This window comes from Oryctolagus cuniculus, chromosome 8, assembly GCF_964237555.1.
Source record: "Oryctolagus cuniculus chromosome 8, mOryCun1.1, whole genome shotgun sequence".
NCBI classification, from domain to species: Eukaryota; Metazoa; Chordata; class Mammalia; order Lagomorpha; family Leporidae; genus Oryctolagus; species Oryctolagus cuniculus.
The window spans coordinates 122651550-122664606 of record NC_091439.1 but is presented as its reverse complement, the minus strand read 5'-3'; the positions used below and the strand labels follow the sequence as shown (position 1 = coordinate 122664606).

The 13057-nt window shown below is 60.0% G+C and overlaps 1 protein-coding gene and 1 long non-coding RNA gene across 10 annotated transcripts in view; one reads left to right on the top strand and one right to left on the bottom strand.

The window, feature by feature from the left end:
- Nucleotides 1–13057, bottom strand: part of LOC127486595 (forkhead box protein P4-like) — a 69237-nt gene that overhangs the window by 29309 nt on the left and 26871 nt on the right. For 4 of the 9 annotated variants that reach the window (XR_011378517.1, XR_011378518.1, XR_011378519.1 and 1 more), the window contains exons 3-5: nucleotides 11239–11334; nucleotides 5462–5584; nucleotides 4899–4985 (exon numbers count right to left, since the gene is read on the bottom strand). Coding sequence is in view for 6 of the 9 variants with exons in the window: in XM_070048167.1 (XP_069904268.1) it covers nucleotides 4899–4985; nucleotides 5462–5584; nucleotides 11239–11334 (306 nt within the window). In the remaining 3 variants the exon portion in view is untranslated. Of the gene's footprint in view, nucleotides 1–2601; nucleotides 4252–4898; nucleotides 4986–5461; nucleotides 5585–11238; nucleotides 11335–13057 lie in introns of those variants that run through there. The other 5 variants (XM_070048169.1, XM_070048168.1, XM_070048172.1 and 2 more) reach the window with 5 other exon arrangements.
- Nucleotides 96–13057, top strand: part of LOC108177425 (uncharacterized) — a 66378-nt gene continuing 53416 nt past the window's right edge. The window contains exon 1 of the long non-coding RNA XR_011378520.1: nucleotides 96–477. This is a non-coding gene — a long non-coding RNA (uncharacterized lncRNA). The remainder of the gene's footprint in view (nucleotides 478–13057) is intronic.

The window sequence follows — 13057 nt, the reverse complement described above, 5'->3', positions numbered from 1 at the left end:
CGAGTGGCCAGGGCATCGAAGGGTTAAATTCCGAGCGCACCACGGGGGTGGGGGTAGTGGAGTCTCCCCTAGGAAGAGCCTCCTCCCTCCGGAAACCCGGGCGGGCGCGGAGAGCTAGGGCAGGGCTGCCCCGCTGGCGCGCAGCCGCCCCCGCGCGGCGCAGCCCCCTCGCGCCCCGGGAGCAGCAGCTCTCGGGTTACAACAAAAGGGGGCTGGAGGCCGGGCCTGCGGCGGGGGCCGCCTGCGGGGAAGGGGGTGGGCCCGGGGAGGGGTTTGCCGCCCCGCTCCGGATAAAAGTCCGCGGGCGACTGGAGCGCGCGGCTTCCTCCCCTCGGGGCTCGCCTTGGCCAGCTCGCGGAGAACTCTGCTTGGCGGCTGCTCTCCGACCCTGGGCTCAGCGGCGACCGGCGCAGATCGAGGCCCCCGTGGAGAGCGCAACGCGGCCCAGCCACAGCCACCCCGGACCCCTGCTGCCAAGTAAGGGCGCTTCCCGCGCCGGGCTTCCCGAAGCGGTTCGTGGGAAGGCGGGCACCGGTGCGCGGGTCTCCAAGTTCCGCACCCCGCCGCCTCTCGGCCGTGCTTGGGGTTCTGGGGGAGCGCAGCGGCGGGAGAGGACGTGCAAGCCGATGGGGCCCCATTCCGGCCTGGGCGGCCCCGCCCAGCCCTACTTAATCGGGACCGGGGAGCTGGGTTCTCCCCTTTCTCGCCTTGGAGCCTCGGTGCGCGCCGGGTCCCTTGAGGGTGCAGCATGGAGCCAGGGGTGCTGGGGGCTGCGCCTCTGGACAGATTATGAATTTGGGGGGTGTGGAGCCGGGGTTGCCCACGGAGCTGTGGCTTTGGGGACTGGGAGCGCGCGGGGCTTGGACGCGTCGGGGTAAGGGGCTCTAGGAGGAGAGATGCGGTCCGCACGCTGGAGACGCGTTCTCAAGTCAACCCTGGTGTGTCCGGAGACCTGGGGCCCTGTCCCGCTGTTATTCCCCGTAAGGCCCTAGAATCGGAAGGAACCAGCGCCGGCGAACCTCTTGCGGTGCGCGCTGGGTCGCCCGGGTCAGTTTATTCCGATCTTAGGCAGCGACCCCGGTGCCTGTAACTTTTATGCAGGCGCTTAGCCCACTGCGCCCCTCTCCCCAGCCAAAGTCTGCGAGCTCCAGGTGCTGCTGTCGAGAGGGCCGGAACAGAGTGACTGGCTGAAAGCAAAGCGGTCCCTTTCTTCTCCATCGCTGTCCACTCCGCCCCAACAAAACCCAGCGAGAGTGCCCGGTGGAGAGGCGGCGGCGGGGGCAGAGGGGACCGAGCTGGAGTCCCGAGAGAGCTGTATTGACGGGCAGAAACCTGGCCGCAATGAGCTGCAGTCCTGACACTGTTGAGATCTTAAAATCGGTCCGCTCATTGCCTTGTGCACGGGAGGAACACTACAGAAGTTCAAAGCCAGGGGTTAGCGAGTATGGGATTCGAACCCAGGTCCATCAGGCCAGGCCCCTCCTCAACACCCACAGCTGGCCCGTGTGCCCTGGACTCCGGAGCTCGCTTGCCATCCTTGGGGGCTTTTTGTAGTTATTTATGTTGTATTGTGTTATGGGGCCAATGAGTGACTCACTGGGATCCGGGGTCAGGGGTCCCTAGTACCTGCCCATGGGGTGACAAAGTGCACGCACCCCAGGGCTCCTGGCGGCTCTCAGGGCCCCTCCCTCCCCTGAGGATTAGGTCTGAGAGGGCCTCTTTGTGTGTGCATCTGCTTGTTTCCCTGTGACTCACTTAGTCATTGAGTGAAGAAGCCAAATATGGAACTGGAGTCTGCAGAGAGAGCAAGCTTCGGTGGCTGGCTGGACTCTGGGTGCTTCCCAGGCCGGGCTCCTTCGAGTCACTGACGTTTATCTCCTTCCCGCCCCCTACTCCAACACCCTCCCTCCTTCCTTTCCTGGTCTCTCTTGGCCCCTTCCCAAGTCCTTGTCCTCTGACCTGTGGTGACCAGAGTGGAGTGGCCTGGTACCAGGGGGGAGCAGATTTTCCATGCTCTGGACATGCTCATCTGTGGAGCTCATGTCCCAGAAAATGCGGCACCATTTATTTAAAATATTTCTTAATCCCAACAACATTTCAGAAATGTGTACCCAAGTTGACAGAAGGGATGATAAGGTACTTAAAAATGTTTGTGAAAAGTGGAATGAAGAGATACGTTAGTTTGGTACAAAAAAAATTGGAAATCTGCGTCCAACGGGGTCTCCAAGAAGTTCATGAAATGCATATCATGCAAAACTGCATGGATTTCAAATTTTTACACCAAGGCCTATCTTTTGATTCCTTTCTCCAAAAATGTTTGAAGTGCCTTCCACTGAGATGCAGTGGTTCTGAACAAGTTGCCACATTTAACGTCATCTGTCCCTTGGCTGTGTGCTCATACCTTAAGGCAAATGCCAGGTGTGTCCTGTCATGCCTGCATATTTCGCTGTGACCACTATCTGGTGTCGTTGCTACATCTAAGAATTGAATCAGGATTCTTTGATATCATCTCTGTTCTTCAAATTCCCCAACCTTCCCCCCAGATGTTTTTTATACTTCATCTAGAAGGTCTGTTGATTTGTAGAAATTGTTGCATTCCTGTTGTTTTGTTTGTTTGAGATTTATTTAAGTCAGAGAGCTCCAGCCAGAGTGGCCTGGAAGGGGACTAGGCTTCACTTTTTTTTTTTAATGAAACAGGTAGATATTTATGTATTTATAAGGCAGAGTTACAGAGAGGTAGAGGCAGAGGTGGAGAGAACGAGAGAGCTCTTCCATCTGCCGGTTTACTCCCCATACGGCTGCAACGGCCAGAGATGAGTCGATCCCAAGCCAGGAGCCAGGAGCTTGTTCCAGGTCTCCCACGCGAGTGCAGGGACCCAAGCCCTTGGGCCTTCTTCCACTGCTTCCCCAGGCCATAGCAGGGAGCTGGACTGGAAGAGGAGCAGCCAGGACACGAACAAGCACCCATATGGATGTTAGCGCCACAGGTGGAGGCTTAGCCCACTGTGCCATAGCACCGGCCCCATTAAACCACTTTTCTTTCCACTGAAGCCTTTGATTCCTACGACGTCCCACTCAAGAGTGAGGTGGGTATTGCTGAATTCATTTATGGCTGAGGAAGGAAGCAAACAGATAAGCTGTCTCGACGGCCCAGCTAGTGACTGATGGAGCCAGAATCTAAGCCAGCTCCTTGTTCCTGGACAGCAGTGGTTTTAGCTTGCCCTCTGCGATGCTCATGGAATAGCAGCTGCTCCCTGAAGACTTCCTCTTGGCTCGGCCTTCCTCCTGAGCGGGTCACTTCCCATACACCTGCTGTCAGAATTCCCCGGGTGACTGTTGAGTAGTTGGACATTTGGTGCTTGGGATAAATGAGCTGCAAGGTCGAGAAGCCTGACTTGCTTCCTCCACTTACTGCAAAACCGTAAGAAAGCCATTCACCCATCTGGGGCATCTGAAGGAGGGAGCATTATCCATTCCCCTTCTGTAATGCAGGTCTCAAAGTTGCATGGGGCAGGCTTTTAACCTGGCATTGAAGATGCCTGTGGCCTGCGTTGGATCGTTCAATCCCTGGCCCAGTCCTGGGCTGCTTGTGGGCATTTGGATTAGGAGAGTAAACCAGTTGGATAGGAGATACCTGTCTCCATCTTTCTCTGACTCTGCTCTCTCCCAAACTCATAAATAAGTAGGATGAGACAAACGACTGTACCTGGAATTCCTACAAGAAACAAAGTCCCCAGAGGGAAACCTGGTGGGGATGAATCATCACCCCTCTGGGGGTACTGCCTGGGTGATCTGCACACCAGTGTCCCCCGAATCCAAGACAGAGAAAGGGAGCAGAGGCACAGGGTTCCCGTGGAAGTCCTTGGTTTAGGGAACAACTCTGTTTATTCTGCCATTGATAATGGGGGCCTCCAAGAGTTTGGGGGAGAGTGGAATCCAAAGTCAATGGATGCGCATTTTCCAGATCCCTTGGGGACCCCTGCATTGCACAGCTCCAGAGCCTTTTGCTTTTGGCACCTGCCCGGTATAGGTTTCTTTGCTTTCGAGATGGGGTGATCAGGAGCAACTTTTACAACTTGTTAGGGAAACTCCCTGGCTCAGAACCTCCCTCCTTGGCAGGCTGCTTGGGAAAGGGAATCTGGTGCTGCTGTGTTTGTTGAGCTGGAGTAGGGAGTGACCAGACCTCCCACAAACAGCCAGGCAGGGGCGGCGGGAAGCGGGTGCACGGGTCCCCTTGCTGACCTGCAAGAACTCAGAAAGGACAGAGCATTCACCTTGGCCAGCAGCCTGTCTCCCCGGGGCTGCAATGTCTGGATGGTTGCCACTGCAGTTGCAAAAGCAGCACTGACGGGGAGGCTGGGGGTGTTGGAGAATGGCCAGACACCATCAGGGCAGCCTTCCCGGAGGAGGCAACTGGGGGCTGTGAGGCAGGGGAGGGGCCTACAGGGGGTTGTGTAGGCTGCTGCAGGAGGCCCTGTGGCCCAGATGGGGCAGGGGAATTCTGAGAGCAAACCCATGGGGAAAGGGAAGAAGGGGCTGGGTGGGCCCTGCCGAGGACAGCGAAGCTGGGCGGGCCAAGGTGGGGGAGGTGGTTGCTGCGGCCCAACAGATTCTCAGGACCAGGAGCAACTGGAGAGCAGGGGCCCTGACAAACCAATGGTGCGGACAGCACTGACCACGAGACAGCCAGACACAGCCGCCCCGCCAGCCACTCACGCCCGCTCCACACCCACGCACAGGGACCACGAGGGGGCTGGGCCGGGGGCCAGGGGGCGCCCTGGTGGCCCTGCTGCTCCCCAGCTTTCCCTACCCCCCTCCTGTCCTCACGAGGCGAGCCGCTCCTCCGCCAGGCGGGCTGGGAGGTGCTCGTGGGGCTCAGGCACCACAGGGCCTCTTACCTCCTTGGGTTGCTGTTTCCCAGCCTGCTGTTGGGTGAGGAGCTGTAGGTGGAGCTGCTCCTGCTGCTTCTTGTAATACTCCTGCAGCTGGGGGCGGTGCAAGGTGGGGGAGGGGTTACGCCCCCACTCCCTGCCCCCCTGGCTGCAACACCAGCCCTGTCCTGTGCTGCCTGGACAAGGGGCGGGGCAGCAGAGGGATCCGGAGCGAGCGGGGCCTAGTGGGGAGGGGAGACTCAGCCTTCAGCTGGGAACCCTCCTGCCTCTTGGTGGGTCCCTCTGGATAGATCATGGGACAGGGAACTAGTTTGCCCTTCCTTGTTGTTTAGGAGATAGCAGGAGGGAGGCGGCGGTGGGGGTGGGGGGAGGCTGCTCCGGTGGGACCTCTGACCTCTCCCAGCTGCCCTGGAAGAATGCGGATCAGTCCAGCCTGAGCAGTCTCTCTGGTTTCTGCGACAACTTGGGCCCTGGGTGGTGTTGGCAGTAAACACGACGGGAGACCCGAGGCCAGAGGCCGGGGGGGCGGGGGGGGGGGGGATGGGACCCTGCTCTGGAGTCAGACTCACCTGCTGCAGCATGAGTGCCTGCTGCTGCTGGAGCAGGGCCTGCAGCTGCGGGGGCGACAGGATCTGCTGTACCTGCTGGGGGGTGAGCATCTGCGGCGACATCATGGCCACTGACACGGGCACCTGCGGGAGTTGCCCCGTTAGCCTGCTCTGCTTGGCAGGGCAGCACCCAGGGACACTGCCTGGGTTCGAATCCTGCCTCTGCCCTGGCTGTGGCTCTTAATACGAGTGACTTACCTCCGGTTCTGTTTGTCTTGTCTCTAAGGTGCAAACGACAAGAGCACAAGAGCGCCGACCCCTTACGGTTCCCAGGAGCATTAAGGCATTCACTCACCCTTAGGGCAGAGACTGGCACACAGCAGGTGCTGATAAAGGTGGGGCCCAGGCCATCATCGTAGGATGCACTGCTGTGTGACACTGGTCAGGGGGACCCATGCTTTGGAGGGCTTCTTACTCAGAGGTGGGGAGGGGCACCAAGCCATCCCCAGTCTTGCTCAGTCTCTTCAGAGCCCCTGACTGGCAAGGGCACCTTGGCACACAAGGGCAGTCTGCAGCCGTGGGAAGGAGTCAGAGTGGCCCACGTGGCCCCAGGACTGGACACTGGCCCTGCTACACACACCCCAGCACACCTGGCAGATGACAGTCACAGCGGTCTGGCGCTGCAGCCAGGGAGCTCTGGGTGGCAACGGGGGCGAGTGCACGGGGCTGCAGTGATGTCCCCCGTGGGGCACTGAGAGCAGCAGGCAGGGAGTCAGGAGTGCAGGCTTCTACAATCAACCTGCTGTGTGACCTCGAGCAAGTCACCTGCCCTCTGGGGTGTCGGTGTCCTCAAACATCAAGCCCAGGGCCTGACCTCTGACAAGAGGTAACTCCCTCTAGCTGGAATGTCTGCGATTCTCAAAGGCCAGCGGCTTTCTGCATTTTCAAGAATCCAAAGGCAAGAAAAGGTTCAGAGACAAGCAAAGACATTGTTCTCTTCCCAGCCCTGCCTTGCCCGAGCCTCCCAGGCTCGCGCAGTCAGGCTCGGGAAGCCCAGGCCACACGCCGTCCTGACCCCGTGTTAGCATACCAGGTGCCACCTTTCTCTGCTAGCCCAGCAGGCACGGGACTCTCATCTCCTTTCCTATATCCAAGCCCTGGCACAGTGCCTGACACATAGTAGGCGCTCACTGTTTGCTCCCTTGAGCTGTCACGCCCTCCCCAGCAGCTGGGAGGCCCCTTTGAGGGCCCTGGGGCAGTCAGGGAGGGTTGTCAAGCAGGGGCTTGTGGGGAGCAACTGGGAGCAACTCGGACTAGACTAAGTTACTGGAATTAAGACTTATTCTATGCATCTGCTCTCCCACAATATGGCGCTGAGAAGGGAAACAGCTTCTACACAGCTGCCTCCAGTTCAACCAACAAGCTGCAGGACCTGCTCCTGATTGGAGGAGAGCAGCGTACTCGGCGTGTGGGTAGCAGAGTTGGGATTGGTGGAAGAGGACTATAAAGGAGGAGAGAGACAACATGCACCAGGAACATCTATCTGAAGGAACACCTGTGCAGCCCCCGAGAGAGCCGGCCGGCGGTGTGCCGCTCCCCCGTGGAAGTGGGGAAAGTGGCAGGGGGAACCGCCCTTCCACGGAGGTGGAAGGGACGGTAGCCAACCCGGGAAGAACCAGCAGCAAACCCGGGGAGGGCCGAGCAGACCAAAGAACAGCGCAGGGTCCTGTGTCGTTCCTCCACGAAGAGGGGGAGCGACATAATGGTGCCGTGACTCGGATATGAAGCCTAGGCAGGGTTTAGTGTCGTTCCTCCATGAAGAGGGGGAGTGACAGGGCTTGCTCTGCATAGGGACAGGCTAGGCCCCGGGGGACCCTCCCCTCAGCCCCAGCCCCAGCCCCACCAGCGGGGCCCCTTCCCGTCCCTGGCAGGGCCAAGACTCAGCCGTGAGCCGCCCCCTTAAGCTATAGGTTCGGAAATCCCCAGGCAGAGGAGCAAGCAAGATGAACTGAATCCAGGGACCCCGGAAGTCCCACAGGCGCCCCTTCTCCTCACCCACTCCTGGGCTTTACCTCTAGCCCAGCTCTGTGGGAGGGGGACCACTGAGCTTCTTAGACCTGGCCGTACCACGGGACACACCCGGGGGCCTCGAGGCTCCTGGGGAACATGCCTCATTAGCTTTTAGGAGCTTCCCTCCCCTCTCTCAGCCCCCTTTCTGCCAAGGAGGAGATCAGAGAGGTCTGGCGGCTTGCACAGCCACAGGGGACTGAAGCACCTCCATGCGCCCGCCGCACCCCAAGCATGGCCTGGCGCGGGCAAGGGCCAGCATGTGGAAGGGGGCAGAGAAGGTGGACGTCGCCGGGCACCCTCTCCACAGCTGCACTGCAGAAGGAGCCTCTGGAACATTAGGCTGCTGGTGTCAGGGCCCTCAGTCTCCGGGGGCCCGGGCTTGGAGGCAGGCAGCAGCACAGCCCCACCCCCTCGCAGAGCCAGCCCCTGCAGGGCAGCGGAGGCGACCCAAATCTAGAGACTTGGATAGCAGCCGCTAGGCGGGGAGCATCCTTGCTTTCTTCCTCCCAGGGGCCCACAGGGTCCTGGCTGAGTCAGTGACCCAGGCTCTTCAACCTGAGATTTACCATTGTTTGAAATCACCAAGCCTCACTTTCCGTCAGCTGACTGCTCTCCTTGTGCCACACTGCTGCACGGGAGGCGGCGCCCACAACCTGTCACAGCAGGTGCCTGGCAAAGCCTTTTCTATGTACTGTGACTGCATCCTCACAGCGATCCCGTGAGGTGGAGGGAGGAAAATCATCATCACCCATTTTACAGATGAGAAAGCGGAGGCCTGGGGTGCGTCAAGAACCTGCACTGTCCCGGAGCCACCCCTCTGATCACAGCCCACAGCGAGAGACCGGGGTGGACACTCGGATCTTCCCAGGCACCAGGACTGAGTCGCCCAGGGTGGCACACAGGAAGCATGTGGCATTTCCTTCCTCTGAGCCAGGGAATGGAAGAGATGACCTCGGAAGGCCCCCCGGCCCCTGCTGTCCCTGCCCGTGGGCGAGCAGCCAGCTGTGGACATCTGGATGCACTGCCTCATGTGTGCTTGTCTCAAGGTGGCGCAGTGGGGCCAGGCAGGCATGGGGGTCCTAGGAACCGGGCTGAACTCCCCCAGTGTCCCCACTGACGCCTCAGCAGGCTGGACGTGTCAAGTGCCGGCCAGTAAGCTCAGTGAGCCGAGTCTGAGGAGCAGCCACTGGCTGAATGCTGGCAGCTGCCTGCAGCGCCCCGGGGGCCCTGCTCAGGCCCCTGAGGCCTCCGCCCACCTTGAGTGCAGTGTGCTGGGTCACAGGCCTGAGCAACAGGTGCAGACACACACCCAGCGTGGAGGAAGCTTGTTTGGGGCTGAGGTTGGGCGGGATGCAACTTGGTGCTATAGATGAGGCCCCAAACTCAACCTCCCAGGTATGGAATCTGGGGTCCCTGAGTGAGTGGGGAGCAATGTGGGTAGATCAGGCTAGAGCTCAGCTTGGGTTCAAGTCCCTTGCAAATGACCAGAAGGAAATCCTCAGGTCAATTCTGGGCTGGAGCTGCAGCCAAGGATTGGTGGTGAGACATCAAGAACTTCCAGAAATGCCAAATGGGAGGCAGAGCCACAGAGCCTGACTCTCGCCACCCCCAGCCCACATCCACCTCTCGGCTCCTCTTCTTGCCTGGGGCCCAGGCCAAGCCATGTCCAGGCAGTGCTGTTAGCCTGGAGCCGGAGACCCAAAGGCATTTTGGAAGCTGGCTCTAGGAGTCGGGTGTTGGAAGTGAGTGGGCAGGCAGTCCTTCTGGGGAGCAGAGCAGGGTCCTGTGGGACCACTGTGGGGCATGGCTGCCAGTGACCCCCTCCTTTACCCACTTCACTCAGGTTCCAAATCGATAGCATGCACCTGTCCCCTAGGGAGTTGGACTCCAGCCTCGCTCTCCCGTGCACCAACAGCCCAGAGATCACCTGCAGGCTGTGAGCTCAGAGGTGGGGACGGGAGGCCAGGAAGGACCCAGGGTAGGACGAGAGGGGAGGGCCACCAGGCACCTGGGCTCTAGAGGAAGCTCAGACATGGCTCCAAGAAACCCCTCTCCCTGAGCCCCAGAGAACCACCCAGGCAGGGCCTCCAAACTTGGAGGCTTCTGACCGTGGGGTCCAGGGTACGAAGCACAGCAAATGGGAGGTTAAAGGGGTGAGCGCTGGAGCCAGCTGTCTGGGTTCACATCCAGGCACTGCCCCTTATCTGACTATGGGCAAGTTACAGTCTCTCCGGGCCTCAGTTTTCTGGTCTGCAATGTGGGGCTGATATTGACCCCCACCCCAGGGGTCTGCCGCCGGGCGAGTGCTCTAGAAATGTCTGGTTGGCTTTAGGGCAGGATCCGTCAGCATTTGTGAAATGAAGGAGTGGGTTTTTGGGAGAGAAAAGTCTCATCTGTCTTTCCGATCCCTTGCGTTTTGGAGGGGGCCTCCTAGGTTTGAGCCCACAGCTTTCTGCCCTCTCCCCACTGCTTCAGCCCATCTGGGAAGTCCTCCTTGGTGCCTGGCCACAGCTCTTCCAGCTACTGCTGAGACCTTTCTGGCTTGGGGGGACAGTGCTGCTCCCCACCTTTGCCTCTGTGTTCTTAGCGGGGGCACTAAGCCAGACCCACCAGACCCAGGAAGGGGCCTGAGGGAGGAGGGAGCATAGCTGGGGGTCCAAGGCCCCACCCTACAGGGGTGTGAGAACCTTCTCTCCCTCCCTTTATCAGCCCTGCCCTCCCCACCACACCTCTGCCCGGGGCCTCTCCTCTGGGGGTGGACTCAGTGGGCTGGAGAGTTTTAGCAGAGCCCTACTGCTAGTGCACATCTGTCCTGCACATCTGCCCGGCGCCTTGGGCACTTTCCAAACGTAAGCTCATTTTCTATAAAACCCTGAGACTTCATCAGATCCCCCGGGGCCCAAGTCCGGGCCCCAGTCTTCCTCCCCGCACCCTGCACCCCTCCCCACTTCCCAGACTCCCCCCATCTGCTCAGGGGCACGCTCACCCTTCCTGCCTTAGATAAACTTCCTTTCAAAGCTCGCTAATCTTCTCCCCAGTTCCAAGCCCCTCCAACCCCCATAACTGCTGTAGGAGGGGAGGGGGCTCGCATGCCAGGTTGGGGCGGGGGAGGGGAGTGGGCTGCCCGAGTGGTGACCCATCCCGGACCCAGACAGCAATTCTCCAAGTTCTTTGTGACACAAAAGGTAAACAGAAGGCCTGGCTTCCCCCTACCCCCTCCCAGGTCTCCCCTCCCCCCCCACCAGCCAGATGGGCCAGCAAGCTGGGGGGAAGGGAGAGGGGGAAAAAGGGCAGATTGTGTAAAGGAAAACAAAAGAGATGGAGAGACTTGCAGAGACAGGAAATGCAGAGACTGGGGGACCAGGGGGGAGGGGGCTGGGAACTGAGAGGGACAGACAGAGTGACCCATGGGACAGGTCGGCAGAGAGGCAGAAACACGAGAAGTGACAGGGAGACCTTGTAGGGAGGAGGAGACAGCAGAGCTGCAGCCACAGAGCAGCAAGGCCGGACCAGGGCCGGGCTGATCAGGGGAGCCAGGAGAGAAAGTGTGAGTTTCTCGGCCCGCCCGGGAGAGGCTATTTCCCTCTGGAAAGCGGCCCACTTGCTGGCCTTGGTGGCTGGCAAGTCGTTCGCCAGTGGGTCCTTGCCTCCCTGGCCCCATGCCACGCCCACCCTCCAGACCCGGCCCTGCCCAGAGCGAGGTGGGGGGGGGCCCTCCTCCTCCTCACCTGCATGGCAGAGGCGGACTGCTTGCTGTCATTGTTGCCCGGGGAGCTCAGGCCTGAGGCCTGCTGCAGCAGGAACTGCCTGGCCACCTGGAGAGCCTGCAAGACAGGGGCTCCATCAGTCTGCTGAGCCAGGGGAAGCCAGTGGGCCGGCAGGGTGCAGGGAAGGGCAAACTGTCAGGGTTCAGGCAGCAGAAGCAACAGGGACGCCCCCAAGAAGGCTCTGCGAGGACTCAGTGTGGACAGCAAATGGAAGGGCCGGAGGTCAAAAAGGACTCCGGGGCAAGGACAGGGCAGGTGCCGGGTACCAGTAGCAGGTGCCATTTGTTGAGCATCTATTCTGCTCAGGCACTTGACTGGCAAGATCACATCTCCTCCTCCCGAGGTCCGGACCATCAGCAGCAGTTTTGCAGATGAGGAACCCAAGTCTCAGAAGGCTGTAACTTGCCCCAAGGTCGCACAGCTTGGAGCTTTCCAAATCCGTGGAGCCTGGCTCCCAGGGCACCTGCCTACTGGAAGTGGTTGGTCTGGGGACTAAGGGAGCAGCAGTCTGTGTGGGGTCAGAGCACACAGCTGCGGGGGATGAGGGCAGAACCTAGGAGTGAGGGAGGTGGTACAGGGGCCCAGCACTGGCGTGGCTTTCTGAGCTGAAGGCATATGGTGCAAGGCCTTGTGGCACTAGGGCAACTAGATCATGTCCCACAGCGGGTGTGTGAGCTATCAGTAGACATATGAACCTAGGTGATTGGGCTCGGGGGTCCACGGAGAGCTGGACCGGACCCTGAGCCACAGGTGCCCCAGGGATGAGCAGAACAAGGAGTCTGAAGAGCTCTGGCGGGGGGGTGGGTGGGTGAGGGGTGGTTTAGTGTGACAGGCAGGGAGTTGGGGCTGTGAGGGAGGGGTCTGGGAGGCCAGCTGAGCCCCCATCCCATCACTGGGGGGTCAGAGGTGGGGAGTGGAGGGACTTGTCCTCCATCCACATTCCAGGAACACCGAACCTATCTGCCCTGAGGTCCCACACAGACTGCTTGAGAGCCAGGGCAGCGTCTGAATCCCAGCTCTGCCGTTTGCCAGCCATGACCTTGGGCAAGTCATTCCCTGGCTTATCTGCAGAACTTGGACCCCACCCATCTCCAAATTGCTCGAGGGATTAAAGGGCCCGTGCTTGGCACCTAGCTGGCATTCGGGGAGTGTTCCCTCCCTTCCCTTCTCATTAATCTCCCAACGGCTTTCCACTTCACCGCCTCCAGCCTCTCCCTGGCGCAGCCTGGATGGAGGACAGGTGCCCACGAGGGGTGCCCACTCACACCTGTCTGCACACATGCCTGGCGTCCTCTCACGCACCTTCGGGGCAGAACCTTTCACAGCGGGATCTGGATGTGTCGGACGCTCTTGCCACTCAGCAAACACTTGCGGAGCGCCGGCTGTGTACCGAGCACACACACACACGCACCCCCGCGGCCCTCTCATCATCGAAGGGAATGGAGAGCCTCCCCGGAGGTCCAGGCCTAGTTTGCCTTAGGCTGGTGTCTAAACACACACCCGGGTATCTATGGGAACGTGGCCCCCAAGCAAACCTGAACTTCACAACGGTGTGCTCCTCCCCCACCCCTTCCCCTTGACCTCACCCCTAGAAAAGCATCCTGGGCTTCGAGGGGGAGGCAAGACTCCCTTCAGAATGCCCAAACCTGACCTTTCTGAGCTCCAGGCTGTGTGAGGGTGGGCAGACACGAACAGGAAAGGCAGGGAGGCGGCTGGCCCTCACCTACTCCCCCAGGTGTAATGACAAGTGCTCTCTGTCCCTCAAAGATGGAGAAAGGGT